General features: G+C 49.6%; 1 protein-coding gene across 1 annotated transcript in view; it reads left to right on the top strand.

Annotated features, from left to right (window-relative positions):
* The window catches only part of MYO18B (myosin XVIIIB), a 242,094-nt gene that overhangs the window by 78,420 nt on the left and 145,055 nt on the right, over nt 1-18,619 (top strand). Inside the window, exons 21-24 of the mRNA XM_042961553.1 lie at nt 9,307-9,372; nt 14,085-14,213; nt 16,217-16,360; nt 17,319-17,408. Coding sequence (XP_042817487.1) covers nt 9,307-9,372; nt 14,085-14,213; nt 16,217-16,360; nt 17,319-17,408 — 429 coding nt within the window. The remainder of the gene's footprint in view (nt 1-9,306; nt 9,373-14,084; nt 14,214-16,216; nt 16,361-17,318; nt 17,409-18,619) is intronic.

Below are 18,619 nucleotides of genomic sequence, written 5' to 3'. Positions count from 1 at the left end.
AGCACGGCTCCAGAGTCAAACAGACTTGCAGGTGACTCCTAGCTGGGGCTGTGTGCATGTAAGCAAGCGACATCATCTTTCTGCCTCGGTTATGGCATCTGTGAGGTGGGCACGACAACAGTTGGCCACCTGCAGAAGATGTTTGAGGATCACACACAATAGTGGAGTTCACGTGCTTGACGCAGGGCCGGCTTCAGAGTGAGGGCTCTGTGTATGTAAACTACTGTCATCAACGTTAGCGTCAGTTTGCGTATCAGCATCCTCTCATAAGCCACCCAGACTCCATGTTCACAACCGCATTGAGACTCCGCCTCCAGGCGAGTGTGCCCGTGCGTGTCCGAGATCATCAGCACGGGGATCTTCAATCAGGGAGTCATGAGGAAAGAAGGGTAAACAAAGTCACAGTTCTTAGGCCCCTTCTTGGCTCTTCTCTGCAGTGAGGACCAGGGCACAGGTCACCTGCTGCAGACAGGGCAGTACCGTCTACGTAGCCCTCCTCACCCACCACGGGGAGGGGAGGGGGCATCAGACCCAGCTCGTATGCTGCTGCAGGGGCATCCTCTCCCTTGGTGGCAGCCCAGTCTGGAAGTCATGACACTGCCTGGCTCGATGCCACCGTCCAGTCTGGACCAGTCTTCATTCGGGGTTCCTTATCCTGGCTCACCCCAAACTTGATCTCTGTTCACAGCATCTGGAGGGGAGCCACGGAAAGGGTCTGGGGCTCGTCTGCCATCGAAAACAGCACAGAAGTGGGGTGTGGGGGAGTTTTCTGCGGGGGCAATAGGTACAGCATATGGGACGATTCTATTCTGGACGACTCAGCAGTTCTCTCCTGTAGCCAAACTGAAACCACCTCCATACACATGCTGGAGGGCCTCGGAAAATGGAAAATTACAAGTGGAATGGACTTGGCTGGGAGTTTTCGCTCCTTCTTATTCTCTTTTTATTTGCTCACAAATTTCATTTGCTACAGCATAGAATTTTGGTAGCAACAAAAGGAAACACCATCCTGCCTCTTATGAAAAAGCTGATAAATATTCATTTGCCAGGCAACGTGATACACCATGAATTATACATGAACACGTGCTTGGGTGGCCCAACTGTCAGCCTCTGTGTGCAAAGCAGTTAAGACCTCAGGATTTAAGAAGACGAGTTTGACAGCCAGAGAAGGTCAATATGGTCATGAGACACTAGATGGCAGCAGAGAGAATTGATTGTCAGGGTGTAAGCCGGGCCTTGATGAAGTCCCCTGTGTGCCTAATATGTGCCTCTCGTTGACCCGAGGGTGCCGTCTTTCCTAATGAGGTGCACTCATTAGGTGGGCACCCGCTGGATACTTTGTGCCTTTTATGTGCCAACTCTGATCACAGAGCAGGCACGATGTGAAAAAGTTACAGATCCTTCACCGGGAACGGACCTCAAAAGATAAAGCCTTCCCACTCTGGGAATTAGCCCCATTTTATAGCGGAGGCGACTGAGGCCGTCGCTGTCCAGCCAGGTTCTGGTGGAGCTGGGATTCGAACTCAGGCTCTCGGATTCTGCACGCAGGGCTTTTGTGCTATTCGTTGTGGTGGAATATACCCAGCCTAACATTTATCAACTTAACCGTTCTTAAGCACAGAGTTCAGCGGCATGGAGTAGCATGATTGATCCCTCATTGAACGGGAGCGTTGCGAGGATAGGCAAGGTATCTGGTGAATTTCTGTACCGAATGTGCCTTCCATGATGTTAAATTAAAGTCATTATCCTTGATTCCATCCAGCTTTGACCAAGTGGCTGCTTTGCACCAGGCTCTGTGCTGGGCGCCAGAGATACAGGGATGGACAGAAGACAGTCTCGCTGGGTGAGGGAAAGGCTCATTCAGGCAATTTCCATACAGAGGGATGGCTTTGGGACACCCCAGGGAACACCTCACTAAAACATTTGGGGTGAGAGTGTAGCATTCATGGAAGACACCTCAGAGGAGGTGACGATTGAATTGAACCCTATGGGACAATTTGGAGGAATTAGGTGAGAGAAAGAGCGAAGGGCAACCCATGCTGGGTACAGCACATGCAGAGATCAGTGACGAGGTTGCATGGGTAGTTTAGTGTGGCTGGAGCACAAAAGATGCCAAGCGTCATGAATAGGGGCTGAGGATGTTGCCAGAGGCCAGGCCACGGGTCACTGTTGGCAGAACAAGAGAGTCTGGGCTTTAACAGGTGGTCGGTGACGGTCAACTGAGAAGTCATTGGCAGGGGTGTGGCATGGAAAGCCGACCTTCGTTACTTGAACTGGCTTAAGCAAGATCACGAAGGAAGTCCAGTCCGCTTTGTCCTTCTGTGGTCCTCCCCAGGGAGCAGTATCCTCACGCCCATCGCCAGCTGTTCAAGACGCTCCTGTCCCTTCTAGACACCCAGGCAGTGCTCCGGTCTCCAGAATAACCCCGTCCCCAGCTCTGATCAACTGGGTCTTGTTCTTCTGTCCCCGCTTATCCCGTCTGGCTAAGACTGTGCATGCACCTGCAATGAAGCCCACCCAGAGTGACTATAATGGTGGAATTTCAGGCAGGTCCACTCACCTTGGCCATGTCTCAGATTCTGGTCTCTTCAATCTCTCTGCTGCTCAGGCAGGACTTGCCAAGTCTCCCCGATCGATGCGAGGAAACCCTAGGGCCTGCCCTCTTCGCAGAGTGCCTACAGCGCTGATTGATTTGAGCCAACAAAATCTCTGTCCCTGGGGACTCGATCTGAAGAACACAATCAAGGGATGTCAATCTATCTTCTTGAAGGCCCCTCTTGTTCCATCTCAGACCCTTGTGGATACCCCCAGTCACCCGTGAATCTGTCCGAGCCCCTTCCCGCCGGGGAGGGGCCCCTAGGAGCCCACGGCTGGGAGGGGGAGCTGTCCACTCGCAGCGTGCTGACTCATGATTCAGGGGTTCCTGTGGCCTTAGCCTCCACAATGTATTTACCAACCTTTTCTTCCTCCCTTCAGTGTCTTCCTCCAGTTCAGGTTTACTGCTTTAATAATTGTACACGTTTTACATTCAGTGTTGACCAACCCAATTGTGTGTGTGTGTGTGTGTGTGTGCGTGCATTCTATTTACAGCTCTGAGCATATGGAGTTAAACCTCACTGACATAGTCCCACCCTTAAGGGAGAGCTTCAGTGGCTGAAAGCATGTGGGTTAGAGTCAGACAGACTTATAGTCCAATCCTCCTTTCTGCCATCTCTCTTTCCACTCATCCACACCCCTTGATATTCAATAGCTACGCGACCACAGGCAACCTGTAACAGGGCATAACAAAGCGCTTGCACATGGCAGGTATGCGACAAATGGCAGCCATTGGGCCGTGGTGGCCTTTGGGTCATGGTGTGGGTTTCAGGGAGGAGGTGCCATGCTCACAGCAGCCACGTGGTCCTCTGGGTAAGCATTCAGTTCCACACACAGGGATGCTTTTCCCCACACCACTCACCTAGGAGCGAGTTGGAGAAGAATTCCCAGCCGCGGGTCTCCATTATTCCTGGAGTCTCTCACTGACTGTTTGAGATGTGAGACCACATCCTTGTTGAACATTGAAGAGGGAGCTCTTTGCAAAATTCTAAGACCCAGAGGGGCTCTGTCAGTGGGGCATGAGCTGGGCTTCTCCCACATGCAGTCAAGGAGCCTAGAAGGGTAGAGGTGAGGGGTGCATTATCACTGCAGTGCCCAAGAGGGCCTCATAACCTCAGACCCCCCACCACTTATTACTAGGTACCGAAACGACAGTGAGCATTGTGTGTGCAATGTGATAGCTGCTTGACTATGTGTGTTAAGTCCACGTGTAAGCCCACAAAGGGTTTCTAGTGACTGATTTGCTTGTTCGTTTCCTTGAGGGTACGTCACACTTTCCAGTCTCTTTGTATGTGTGTGTGTGTGTGTGTGTGTGTGTGTGTGTGTGTATTGCTGAAAACTGGACACTATAGATAATATATCATAGAATCTCCAGATTCTAATCTTTCCCCCAATTATTTAGTAACTTATCTGGACTAGATGTATAGTCTGTCTCCCCCACAGTAAGAGATCACTGATGTCTCCACTCAGGTTTTTCATCCCTGTCTTTATTATAAATCCTGGATTCTCAAGGGTTTCCCCTTTGTTAGCATGGCTTAGTGGTCAGCACAGCACCTTGAATTTTCGAGCCTTTACCTAATTCAAATGGAGCTACATGCGGGTTGGGAAATGTCATCTGTGATCGGACACTTACACTTGTGCCACAGATTTTACTCTTTGTTTGGCCTCTCATAGATGTTCCGCCCATGTATATGGCCTTACCTTTATTTATTTATTAGTGTTTTAGTTTTTTTTTAATTTATGTTTGAGAGAAAGAGAAAGAGTACTAGCAGAGGAGGGGCAGAGAGAGAGGGAGACCCAGAGTCCAAAACAGGCTCCAGGCTCTGAGCTGTCAGCACAGAGCCCCACACGGGGCTCGAACCCCCGAGCTGTGAAATCATGGCCTGAGCCAAAGTCAGACGCTTAACCGATTGAGCCACCCAGGCGCCCGGGCCTTATGTTTGAATAGAGACGTCTAGATAGCTAAGGGCTCGGTCAGTTTCTCCTGTCCTGCGTGGAGCCTCGAGCACGTGTGCTTCCCTCCAGATTGCTTAAGAGTATGTGGGGGCTTATCAAGGCCCACATGGCTGTCCATTCCCTGTATCTCCTCGTCAAGTTTCTGGCTGGTCAATGCCCATTTCCGGCCCCAATCCTGATGATAATATCAGGCTAGCTGTGCCACTGACCTTCTCCATTTCCTTGCTGCCAAGATCACCACTGTTTCTAACAACGATCCTGGGTGTGGGACTTGCCCGTACGTCCCTCCATGTAAGTGGGCCCCTTCTGGGAGCAAAGTCACTGGTTTTCACAGCTTGCCTCCTCCTGGTGGGATTACCACACTGCCAGAGTTTGATGGGGACCGGAGCAGCCCAGGTCAAGATCGTCACAGTCTCCGACTGCTCTTACCGGAGATTCAATAGTTTCTCTTGCACAAATGCTTCTCTGCTGTATGCCCTTGCTCAATTTCCAGAGTATGGAACTTGTTGTTTTTGAAGATTGTATCCATTTTTATCACTATTTTTTTCTGGTGGGGCGGGGGGCAGAGAATTTATCAAGTTCCTTCCTCCACCATTCTGTAAATCTTACGCCTACATGCTACCTTTGTGACCTTAAATCTCCACTCCATCCTTGGAGGATAAGGATGGGCATGATTACCCCATATCCTAGAAGAGGGTATGGAGGAGCAGAGAGCAGGTGTGGCTTGCTCAAGGCCACACAGCCACTGAGTAGTGGAGCTGGACAGGATCCTAGCATCAGAGGGCTGAGAACAAACTCAAGAATCTGATTCCCTGGAGTTGTATCTCCCTCCACCATTTCCTAGCGCGTAATTTTTGGCGGGTCATTTCATTCAACTGGACCTCGCTCTCCTTGTCTGTAAAACGAGCATGAAGTCGTACCTGTCGCAGACGTTTGAAAATAAAATGAGGTGTGTGTAGTGTGTAAAGCACTGAGAGCCATGCTCAGACTCAAAAGCACAAGAGAAAACCATTTAACTGTTTCCTCGGAACAGGATGGCCAACGTTGTGCGCAGCATTCCATATGGGGAGGGGCAGACCTCAAATATCTGAACAATTAGGGTGGGATAGCTGATTCCAGAAAGATGTGGGACCAGGAAGAGGTTTGTTACAGTAATCCGAATTCTTGCCCTGTCTTCCACCAACTGGCTGTTGGACAATGATTTACATTATGAAGAAACAAATGCAATTGCTGATAATTGACCTACATATGTGCCCATTTCATAAAGTTCCATCTGAGAGTAATACTCATTACGATAACAATAACAGCAATAACAGCAATTAAGTGCAACATCGCTTACAAAGACCTTTACACATATTCTCAATGAATTGTCCCAACACCGTAAGGTCTAGGCAGGGGACTTTATTGCCATATTGCAGGAAAATGAGGGTCAGAAGCATTGTTCAATGACTGCAGCCACTCGGGGGCTCTATCACTTGGGACGTAAGCTTTCTTACCTGTAAAATGAGATCAGTGGAACAGAATGTCTTTGTTAGGCCTGATCTTCTTGGCTTTGTCATCTACAGGGCTCTAAGAAAGAGAGGGTACGGGCAAGAATCCTTGGATATTGGATGGCTGGGTGTGTGTTTTGGCAGTGTTTGGGTGTGCCCGAGAAATGGAAGCTTGGTTTGTGTTCCATAGTTTTGACCTCTACCAAGTTTTGACCAAGACGGAGCCAGTGGGACTAGCTCAAGGTCATTAGGAGTAGCTCATCATGTTTATTGAGCACTTACTATATGGTATGGAGCTCACTGCAGGAACAGCCACAGAATCTTCTGAAGCAGATGTGACCATTTCTTTCCCATCGTTCTGAAGAGAAACCCAGAGCTCCAAGTAAAGTGCTTGTCCAAGGTCGCACAGTTCATGAGTGGTAAAACCAGGATCTCAGCCAAGGTGGATCTCCCTACAGGTCCTCAGTGTTCCCCCTCCCCAAACATCTACTCTGGATGCTATGTCCAAGGTCAACTTAGAAAAATTTCAGAATTTCACTGGCTGTAGCTTTCATTTAGTTTTCCTCCATCTGTCTTGTTTTCAGTCAATTTTTATTTTGTTTTGCTCTTGTGCAGAAAGGAAAGATGCTGTGTTTTGGATATATTGGTTTTTATGCATTTTGCTGCCTATAGCTCCCTTGGAACACTTTTTGGCTAACATGTCATAAGTGAAACCACTGAATTTTGGAAGGAGCATTATGGAATGTTCTTCCAGGAGGTCAGAGGAGGAAAATTGCTCCTAGATTATAGTCTTGGACCAGACTTTTAATATGCTTTTTTTTTTAAGCATCTTAGGAAATTTTCTGTGATGCTGACGACCCACGGAATTGAAACTCATCTACTAAATTACACCAGGCCCATAATACCTTTTGTTTCCTGAGTGTGGCAATTACTTTCCTGACAGTTTGTTCTGAAAATAGACTGATTTTCAGCGAACGGAAGGTCCATGAGGGGTGGTGTGGAGGTGGACTGGGAGGGGAATTGGAGGCCCAAAGGAACCAGGTGTGACTCGCATTTTTCTGAGGGCACAAATCTCCCCCCAGCGTTGTTTCAGACCTCGCAGACCTTGATGACAAAGGAAAATCCCATTAAGTGGCTGTGCTGTGGCCGATGCCACATTCAGGAAATCTCCCGCGGTGAATTTGTTTCTCCTGTGTGGGTCTGCCCTTCCCCCTCTGTCCCATACCCCTTCCACCTCTGCGGGATCCCTTGTTTGTTTGCTCACTCAGCCATCGTATTCATTGAGCTCCTGCTGTATGCATAGACCGGTACCAGGTGCAGCAGAGGGAAATAAGGGATGAAGTGCAGGCTTCCCCCCAGACTCAAGGTCAGGCACGCGAGGTTAACAGCCATGTCATTTATTCAGCTGATATCTGTGAACGTGAGGCAGAGTCTTGGGCAAGAACAGCGAGGAAGGGACAGAGTGCTGGGGAGGCTGCCGCAGCCAACCTCAGTGACACAGCGCGTGAAGTTCCTAGTGGCCTGGAGTCCCTCTGGAGCCACCCTGGGCGTGTGAAGGGGTGATGTCATTGAGGTTGCCATGTGGGTCTACTGACCTTGATTCCAATCTGGCTCTGCCCGCATGTGACTTATAACCTTGGGGAAATGCCTCCGTGTTTTTTTTTTTTTAATTTTTTAAGTTTACTTATTTATTTATTTTGAGAGAGATGGAGACAGCGTGAGTGGGGGAGGCGCAGGGGGAGAAGGAGAGAGAGAATGCCAGGCGCTCTCCGTGCCGTCAGCGCAGAGCCCGACGCGGGACTTGAACTCACAAAACTGAGATCACGCCCTGAGCTGAAACTAAGAGTCGGACGCTCACCCGGCTGAGCCATCCAGCGCCCCATCATTTTTAAAAATTTATTTATTTATTTTGAGAGAGAGAGAGAGAGACCATGCGCATGAGCAAGTGGGGGTGGGCAGAGAGAGAGGGAGCGAGAATCCCGAGCAGACTCCGAGCTGTCAGCACAGAGCCTGACGCGGGGCTCGAACCCACAAACCGCGAGATCGTGACCTGAGCCGAAATAGGATGCTTAACCGACCGAGCCACCCAGGCGCCCCTGCCTTCGTGTTTTAAAAATTGTGGTAAAATTTACATAACATGAAATGTGTCATTTTAACTATTTTGAAATGTGCAGTTCGGGGGTATCAGGTACATTCACAGTGTTGTGCACCCAGCACCGCGGTCCACCTCCATGACACCTCATCTCGCAAGACTGGAACTCTGTCCCCAGTAAACACTAACTCCCCACTCTCCCTCCCCAGCCCGTGGCACCAGCATTCTACTTTCTGTCTCCATGAGCTTGATTAGCTAGGCACCTCGTGTAAATGGGATCATCTGTCTTTGTTTGACTGGCTTATTTCAGTTAGCATCCTGCCCTCGGGGTTCATCCATGTTGCAGCAGGTGACAGAATCTCCTTCCCATTTAAAGCTGATTAATACCCCATTGGGTGTATATCCCATGTTGTGTGAATCCATTCGCTTGTGGACGGACACTGGGTTACTTTCACCTTTTGGCTGTTGTGCATAACTCTGCCATGAACGCGGGTGTATCTGTTCAAGTCCCTGTTTTCACTCTTCTTGGGTATATACTCAGAAGGGGAATTGTTGGATCCCACTATAATTCTAGGTTTAATTAAAAAAAATTTTTAATGTGTATTATTTATTTTTGAGAGAGAGAGAGAGAGAGCACGAGAAGGGGAGGGATAGAGAGATAGAGAGAGAGGGACACACAGAATCTGAAGCAGGCTCCAGGCTCTGAGCTGTCAGCACAGAACCCAACGCGGGGATCAAACTCACGAGCCATGAGATCATGACCTGGGCCGAAGTCAGACGCTTAACCAGCTGAGCCCCCCCAGGTGCTCCTCGAGGTTTAGTTTTTAGAGGAACGGCCATACCGTCTTCCATAGCAGACACATCCTTCATTTATTCTTGTGTCTTTGGTTTTTTTCCTCTGTACGCGGGCACAGTAGTATGAGGACCCACCTCGGGTTGCTAGGGAGATGCCAGGAGATGGTATCCATGGGGTCCCAGCATGGGAGTGGATGGCATACAGTAGGCACTCAATACATGCTCATCTTTTGTCCTCGCCCGGGTGAGGTGGGGCTCAGTTGCTCAGACTCAAAGACACGTGGAGCCGTCCTCTTTCCCAAGGCACCAGCCATCCAGCCAACCTGACTCCCGCTTTGGGAGCCTACCTCATTCTGTCCGTCTAACTTTTCTCCCCAGGCTGTGGACGAGCTCCTACAGACCCTGGATCTGGAGAAGAAGGCGGTGGTTGTTGGGCACAGCCAGGTGAGTACAGCTTCCTTTTTATGTCACTCTGCTCATCCCATCAGGGACCCAGGTGAACCCTGATTCTGGTCCTACTGCATCATCCGCTACCTGTGTGGGCCTCCTTTTCACCCAACTGAAGACAGGGCTAGCAACTTTCTGCCCTGCCCATCTTACAAGGCCAGGAAGATAAAGTGGTATTATGTGGGAGGCAACAACATTGGGGAATATCATTTGTTAGAGGTTACACTCCCAGGGACCTCAGCAATCTGGAAGAGTTCACATCCTGGACCTCAGCAGGGATTTCCGAGCCTTAGAAAGAGCTGCCGTAAAAGCCAAGAAGAAGCACTCACCTTCGCCCGGAGCCTGGTTAACTTTTACTTGGCAACCGACAGTACCCCGGCGAATAGTCCCGGCTGATTAGCAGCAGTAAGTGAAAAGTTAGGGCTCCGCGAGAAGGCACATGACATTAACGTTGAGGGAAATAACTTTCTTCAAACTGGTGTTAAGCCCAAGGCTTTTCCAATAACGCTTCAACATTTAGAGAAGAGGTTCACAGAGTCCTGATGTGCCTGTACAGCCTCCAAGTTTTCAAGCGGGAAAATACTGTATTTAGGGCTTCCCAAGGGGAGTCCCATCCTTTTGTGTTTGTGGAAGATCCCTTACCAGCTCCTGGAGCTAGTGTCCCATGGGCTCTGCTTTGGGAAGTAAACTCAAGGACCATGCGGCAGGCAGGGAGAATGGCAAAGTATAGAAACAGAAACTGGGGAGAAAACTGACCAAAGGGAAAATTGCCCTCCCACCCTCATCCCCCGATTGACTAACATCAACCAATAAACCTTTGTCGATCTCCTGCCACCTCCAGGCGCGAGGTGCTGGGGAAGGGCCCCGGTTCTCCAGAAACCCACCATGGTGGCATCATTGGCCATTAGTCATTCTGGGGCCCCTGAGTAGCGTGTCCCGTTACACCTGCCTTGGCGAGCTCACGGGTTTTCATATAGTCATTGCCCCATAGACACGCAAGCCTCTTAGTCTACCGGCATCTCAACCTGATTCATTCCACCGGGAGTTGGCAGCGACTGGGACTTCGCAGACCTTTCCAGTAGAAGGAAGGAACCTGTCAGTTCCTGGGCTTCTGCTTCACACACTGTTCCTCTTTTCCCTCAAAAGCTCCTGGGAGATAATTAGTAAATCCCTTCTTTCCAGGCGGGGAAGGTGCACCTCTGGGAAGTAAGCCCCCTTTCAAGGCCTTACGCTTATCTAGAAGACCAGTTACAGCTCCTGTGAAAACCCGTATGGCCCTGGATCCATACACTCGAACACACACTCTTTACACACACTCTTTACACACACGTCGGTATGGTCCAGATTCAGAGGCCTTGTCCTTCAGCTCCAAGAACTTCATCCACGTAGACCAGCCGTTCTCAAAATACAGTCTCTAGACCCGCAGGATCCCCTGAGAGCTTGCTAGAAGCATAAACAAACATTCAGCTACCCCCAGCGTAGACCTAGTGAATCTGAAACTCTGGGGATAGGACCCAGAAGTCTGGGTTGCAGCAAACCCTCCCCGGGACTCCGGCACGTGTTCAAGTTTGACAACCACTGGTCTAGATAATGACTCCATTATTTCATGAATACAAAAATCAGTCTCTATAAGCCCGGCTGCTATTGTAGAGCAAGGAAGAAAACAGAGGCAAGAGGAGTCTTTGTACATACTTTCACAGAGTGAGGGCAAGAGATTTAGAAGCCGAAACATCCCAATTACAAACAAAACCAACACTGTTGGTCTCAAGTAATGCTTGGTGTTCGTTAAAACAGCAGTTGAGAGCAAATTAAAGTCAGCGTATCCTTTGGAAGCTAGGCTATCCTGCAATCTTTCAGGGCAGAGGAGGCACGGCAGGACTGGGCACTTCTTTTTTCTTTTCAAATATGTATTTATTTTGAGAGAGAAGAGAGAGCACTGGTGGGGAATGGGCTGACAGAGAATCCCAAGCACAGAGCCTGATGCTGGGCTTAAACTCACGAACCATGAGATCATGACCTGAGCTGAAACCGAGAGTCGGACACTTGACTGCCTGGGCCACCCACCTGCCCCTCTGCTCCCCCGCTTTCTAATTATGAATCTCTAGGGACTGATTTAGCCTCTCTGAGCCTCTGTTCCCTCATCTGTAAAATGGAGCCACTGCTCCCCACCCCCCAGGTTGGCTGTGGGAAAGCAGTCAGTTGTCATCTACGTGTTGAATGCGTTTGTCACTGGGACAAGACGCTTATCAAATAGGATAAGACTTGGATGTTTCAAGAAGGAAACCCCTCTAATCTGGAAAATTACTAGGACAAGAGCTGATTCCTCAGCAGTCCCAGATATGGGAGCTTCTGCCATATCAGAATTTTGAACCTTGGTCTTCAGTGTTTTTAGAGGAAAAACAGTTTGCATCGCGGTGGCCCCCGTAGATTTCCTTAAATGTGAGGATGTTGAGATGTTACACTCTGCTTGCGTCTGATAAGCCGCTGGACCCACGAAAGGCGAATAATTTAGATTTTTCTTTGTGATTCTCAGCCCCTGGTGCCTTATCGAGGCCTGTGCTGAGGGCCATGACATTTATGAAAAAGGTGGAATCCCACATGCAGTTGGCCTTCTGGTTGGCAATATGCTCTTTAAAGGGAAAAAAAAATCAAGATAAGATTCTGCAGAGCCGATGACTTATTCCCATTGTGTGTATGGTCGCTTCCAATTATCTTTTTAATGAAAGCTTCATACTTAATCAATAGTGGTTTTGGAAGCACCCGCCGCCTTTTGTAATATACGAAATAGGGCTGTCATCATTTTGATCATTGATTTTTTTTTTATAGCAGCTTTTGGGACTCACTAGCTTGTGAAATTAATACAGTCATTATTGAGACAATCTGATAGGTAATGAGTCAGTCGTGTCTTTATTTCAGTGAGGCTAATTGTCTCGGTGGCTCTGGCTGATAGGAAGTGTCCTGTAAAGCTAGGGAAGGTTGCAAAACAGAGTTGGCACCAACTGGGCGTGCAGATTCTCATCCTCGCCTTGAGGAAGGGCTCTCTGTGGGACGGGCGGGGTGGCTGCCATTACAGCAAATAGGTTTAAGGGAATGGACAATCGATTGAGACCCTTTGTGCACCTGGAATCAAATTGCAATTCAACCCCAAACTTCAGGCGTTTGTACGATAGCCAATGAAGAAACGAAGCCTTGTGTTGACGTTGAGAATGGGTGCTGGAGGTGAACTTGGCTTTGTTGATCGCCGGCTGGGTGAACTTGAGTCAATTACATAATCTCCCTGGGCCAATAGATTCCTCATAAGGTTGTTTTTATTATAATGGGACAGAGGAGAAAGAGCTTTGAAAAATCTAGATGCCATGCAAATGTTAATTGTATTCAGTGATAACTATAGTCTGGTCTGGAGTCAGACGGAGGGAAACATTTCTGCTGTTTCCGCTTGCTAGGGGAGGGTCATGGGGGAAATGCCATTGTCAGCCTTAGTCTTTCCTTCCATAAAATGGGGGGATCGCAATAACTACCCTACAGGATGATGTACATTCAGTACTTTACCTGCACGTATCAGGTAAAGTGGTTGGTTCCGATCTGCAACACTGATTGATAACGTCCCCAATTACTTGATAATATCACTAAGATGCAGCCATCCAGTGCCCCTAGAAAATTGCACATCTTTGGCGTGAGAAGCCACGTTTGGCAGAGAAACACGGCAGGCTGGTCATAGACATTAGCGTGACGTGGGCATCTGAAAAGTGCCCCCTGCCCCTGTCACCGACTCAAGTCCCAAGCTGCTAGGGCATCTTTCCTTTGACTCCGGGGAGGTAAGACTGACAGTAACCACCCTACCAGGTGGGCAGAGCAGGCCTGGCCCCAAAGCGTTAGGTTCTCAGAAAATCCTTCTGTGTGCCCTGCAGTATATTGAAGGCAGCCCTGCGGGGTGTCAAGGAGGCATTGATCACTTTGCTGCGGAAGGCCTCCATCCATTATGGATGAGCAGAGGCCTGGAAATCGTGGACCGCAAGCTCTTTTCCGTTAGGATGCCTGACCACCTTCTGTGGGTGGCACCAGCCTGACCCCCTCCTCCCCTGGCCGAGGAGGGCCACCCTCACTCCCTCCACATTCTCCAGCCCTCCTTATAAGGCAGGACTGAATATTTCCAGGGCACTGCTTCTCTCAGGGGGCCAGCGGCACTTATCAGAAAGAACGTACAATCGCAGGCCTGCCACTAAATCCATGGATTCAGCATTTCTAACAAGCTCCCCGGTGGTGACAATGCCACTCCTGGGGACCGTGCTCTGAGCACCCAAGGGCCAGAAGAAGGAAAAGAGTACTCGAGAGGAGATGAGATGTTTTGACAATTTATGTTTTTGTTTTATTTTTGAGAGAGACAGAGCATGAGCGGGGGAGGGGCAGAGAGAGAGGGAGACACAGAATCCGAAGCAGGCTCCAGGCTCCGAGCTGTCAGCGCAGAGCCTGACACGGGGCTCGAACTCACAGAGTGCGAGATCATGACCTGAGCCAAAAGGATGCCCGACCGACTGAGCCACCCGGGGACCCCTGTTTTGACAATTTAGACCCTCAGTCGCAGGCAGCTGCTAACAAATATCTCGGCGGGGGAGGGGCGCAAGAAAACTGGGTTGAGTGGCAACCCCCTCTCTCTTCAGACCATCTGATTCAGCCGCACAGGAGTCACCGGTCACCTTTTGTCCCTTCAGGTTTTCCTCAAGGCAGGCGTGGTCTCCAAGCTTGAGAAGCAGCGGGAGAAGCTGGCGTCTCACAGCATCATTTTATTCCAGGCGGCTTGTAAGGGCTTTCTGTCCCGGCAGGAATTCAAGAAGCTGAAGGTATGGCACCCAGCGAGCCCCGTCACTCCTGCAGAGGTGTGATATCCCAGAAAAGCAGCATCCGAGCTGATCTGGGCACGGTAACCTCGCGCTTCGCACACTCACGCTTGGGCATGAAACCCTGTGGGATATTTCCACATGCGGTTCCAGATCCAGTGGGTCCGGGGTGAGCATGGGGCGGGGGAGGGGTGGTGGTCTTCAGGTCTCCCACGATGGTGCCAGTGCTGTCGGTCCATAGGCTCACCCCGAATGGGAGGACTTTAAAGTGACGCTTTGCAAGATGTGATGATTGTTTCTAGGACGTTGACATCAAATGACCAACGATGTCAGACTTGATCTAGGTATCATGGGGGAATCCAAGCCCTCCCGGGTCCGTTATGGTTTCAACCTGTTTCATCTCTGGAAAACTTGGCTGCCATGGGCCAGCAGACAGGACATGATAGGACCTGGCCATTGAGGCTTTTGGGACTGAAGGGGCAGCTCAGAGTCCGCAGTCCTGAACCACCCTGGAGACTGCATTTCTTCCCTGTAGCTTGTGCAGTAGAGAAATGTGTGCATGGTTCCCCTGAGCATCACATTATAGAGCACAGCTCTGGAGACAAACAGTGGAGACCCACCCCTTAGGAGCTGGGTCAAGGTAAAATGAGGTCATGCGTGCCGAGTCTAGTCCGTGCCCCAGACTGGCACATTGTTCAACAAATGCCAGCTCCCGTTACCTCCAGGTCCTCATTATTAAGTCCTACCACTAGCATGGGGTCTCATTACATGTGCCCCCAGTAGATGCGAATTCGTAAATTCAAGTACACGCACTTGGCAAAAGCAGAAAAAGGCGAGAACGTTAATAATTAAAATATTGTGGGCAACCCCACTGGCCCACTGCCTTCCAGTAGCTTATGCCTCAGAATGATTTAGAAGACAGGTTCATTAGCGCCCTGGATTCTGTCTGCATCCAGACTTGCGGGGTTTCAAATCCCAACCCCACCACCGACTGAGCTGAGGTGCTGACAGAGAGGAAGCTGTGTGATATTGAGCAGGTGACCGGGGTTGGGGGGAGGGGCGTCTCTGTGGCTCAGTTTCCCCATCTGTACCGGTGGTTCTCAAAGTATGGTCCCCAGACCAACAGCATCCACACCAACTGGGCACTTGTTAGCCGTGCAAATTCTCCGGCCCCACCCCAACTTCCTGAATCAGACCCTCTGGGGGGTGGGGCCCAGCACTGGTGCTTTATTAAGCGCTCACTCAGGCTTGAGCAGCATGGGGTTCGTATTTAAATAACACTTAAAGTGATACCTGTCCCCTAAATATCAACCCGCAACACAATCATGGCCTTTGGATCTTGCGGGCAATTTCAGGGATTTTCAAGGATCGTTTATTTATTTATTTTTTGTCTTTCACGGTGATTTTGCATCTGATGCCCTTACGAGAGGTGACCCTATTCCCTCCTCCTCCGCTTCTCCTTCTTCTTCGGTCATGCAAGATTACGTTGTGGTATAATGTCTGAGGCCCAGAGCCCGATTCCATGAAAAGCTCTCAAAAAATATTTTTAATTAAAAAAAAAAAGTGTGCATTTACTTTTTTTTTTGAGTACAGTTGACACAATGTGACAGTTTCAGGGGCACAGCCTAGTGATTGGACAAGTCTACACGTGACGCTGTGCTCACATGGGCAGCTACTGGCCGTCACCAGACAATGCCATTACAATACCATTGCAAAGAAGCTTCTTTTTTATCTTTTATATTAAATATAATTTATTGTTGAATTGGTTTCCATACAACACCCAGTGCTCGTCCCAACAGGTGCCCTCCTCCCTGCCCATCGCCCACTTTCCCGTCCCCACCTCCCCCCAGCAAAGAAGCTTTTTAAATGTGTGAGTTACCCAACCTCTTCCGTTAAGATATGGAACTCGCTTTTTCCAACCCCTTTCCCACCCCCTTTGCTCTCTTTCCTTCGCCTTTACCGGGTTGGGAAGGACCCCTCAAGTTTCTGGTTTCCTTTCCCCGCAGATTCGCCGCCTGGCTGCGCGGTGCATCCAGAAGAACGTGGCTGTGTTCCTGGCGGTCAAGGACTGGTCCTGGTGGCGGCTCCTCGGTTCCCTCCGGCCCCTGCTGAGTGCCACCATTGGGGATGAGCAGCTCCACGCCAAGGAGGTCGGTCCATGTGGCAGGCAAGACGCGGGGTGGCCCCGTCCTCACACCCCCATAGTAATGCTTGCTTCCAGACTCAGTGCCTCCACTCCGCGGATTCGTGATGCAGAAACGCTCTGCTCGGCAGCCTTGCTGCCGCCTTCCAGATACCTCTCTGCTGTCATTAACACAGACACAGACCACCCTCCATCCCACGTCCAGCTCTACACCGGGCCTGTGGGTGCCGGTCAGATACCCCATCACTACCCAGGGGCACACGAGCACTGACCATGATGCTGGTCGTCCCAGGGAGACGTGGTGGTGGCATCTTGAGCCTTTTAACTTCTTACCTCTCCGAGAGGTGCTGACTGTCCCTTCCACCCCGGTGGCACCCCCCTTCTGCAGGGAAACCGTTTTGATTGGTTTCTGGTTTATCCTGGCTGTTGTCTATTCTTGCAAAGTTAGCCACTTCACACACATGCACACAATGGCTTTGCAGAGGTCTTCCTGAATCTCTTCCCGTGACAGCCTCCTACTCCTTTTTTTGTGCGCATCCCATAGTTCATCCCAGGGGTCTGCTGTGGGGGAGGGGGGGCATTTAGGCTGCGCCTAACGACAGTACCAAAAGCGTAACGCAGAGCCACTGGCAGAGTGGGGGCCTTGGGGAGGAGGAAGGGCCAAGCTCCCCATCCCGCTCAGGCATACGCAGTCTTGGGTCGAGTAATGGACTCATTCTGAGGATCTGCGTTCCACCCCTTGACTGGGATGCTCATGCAAGCCCGGTGGCCCCAGACTTGCACGAGCAGAGACGCTGATATTCCGAAATGGGGAAAGAAAAAGTCCCTTGTGGGAACTTAGCATCTGGGCATCGTCACAGAGAGGCTGGCAGAATCCCTCGCTCTGTTCCCCCGGGACTCTTAACACATGCGGAAGCCCTGCCTCTGATCCAGGATGGCTTCTGTCAAGGTGTTTGCTTTTATAGGAGGAACTCACAATGCTGAGACAGAAGCTAGAAAAATCGGAGAAGTCACGGAATGAACTGCGGCAGAATGCGGACCTCCTAGAGAGCAAGGTACCCTGTCCCTTCTGTGTGGGGTCCCCTCTGTGGGGTGACGTGTGTTGATGGGGCGGATTATGATGTGCCTGACACTGTGCTAAGTGCTTTACAAAATAACCTCAGATAAAGGGTTTACAAATAACCCCTCAAAATAAGCCTGTGGGGACATACTGTCCTTGTCCCCATTTTACAGAGGAGGAGACTGAGGCTCTGGGATATTAAGTATCTCCCCAAGACCACACAACTAGCATGCAGAGTACTGAGATTCAAACCCATATCATCTGACTCCAAAGGGAAGAATTTCTGGCATAAGCCACAAAGGCACAAATTGCAAGGAAAAAAAATGATACATTTGACTATATTAAAGTAATCAACTTCTGTTTATCAAAGCATAAAGGGAAGACACACTACATACTGGGCAGGGAAATTTACCACATGTGTAACCGGCAAAGGGTATTTGGACATATAAAGAGCTTTCTTAAATCAATTGGAAAAAGAGAAACACTCCAGTAGGAAAAAAAAAATGGGCAAAAAGAGGAATTGGCAACTCCCAAACTCTTGTTTCAAGAGTTCAGATGTTCTGGGCACCTGGGTGGCTCAGTCTGTTGAGCATCTGACTTCAGCTCAGGTCATGATTTCACAGTTTGTGGATTCAACCCCTGCATCGGCTCTGTGTAGACAGCTCAGAGCCTGGAGCCTGCTTCGGATTCTGTGTCTCCCTCTCTCTCTGCCCACACTCTCCCTCTCTGTATCAAAAATACATAAACATTAAAAAAAAAAAAAAGAGTTCGAATGTTCAGGAATTCAAATGGCCAATAGACTCCTGAGCAGATCATCAGGAAATGCAAATTAACAGAGCATTCCCATCAGGAAATGCAAATTAACACCACCCTAGGTATGATTTTGCACCTTGGACTGGCAAAATCGAAGTCTGACGTAGCCACGTATTGGCAAGGACGTGTAGCAGCAGGAAACCATATGCTGCCGTGGGAGTGTAATTTGGTACTTGATCTCTTCACCCTTGAACAACTTAGGCTTGTCTCTGAAGGCTGACCCCAGCAATTCTACTGTGTAGAATATATTCTCACATATGTAAGAAAAGCCAAGAAGTATACAGGAACAGCATTGTCGTGTTGAAGAAATCTGAACCCCCAAATGGGAGTCTATCAATGAGAGAATGAATGAACCCATGTTGTTGTATTAAAGATTGAGCTGCCAAATAAACA

This window comes from Panthera tigris, chromosome D3 (assembly GCF_018350195.1).
Source record: "Panthera tigris isolate Pti1 chromosome D3, P.tigris_Pti1_mat1.1, whole genome shotgun sequence".
Taxonomy (NCBI): Eukaryota; Metazoa; Chordata; class Mammalia; order Carnivora; family Felidae; genus Panthera; species Panthera tigris.
This window is presented reverse-complemented; position numbering and strand designations above follow the sequence as displayed.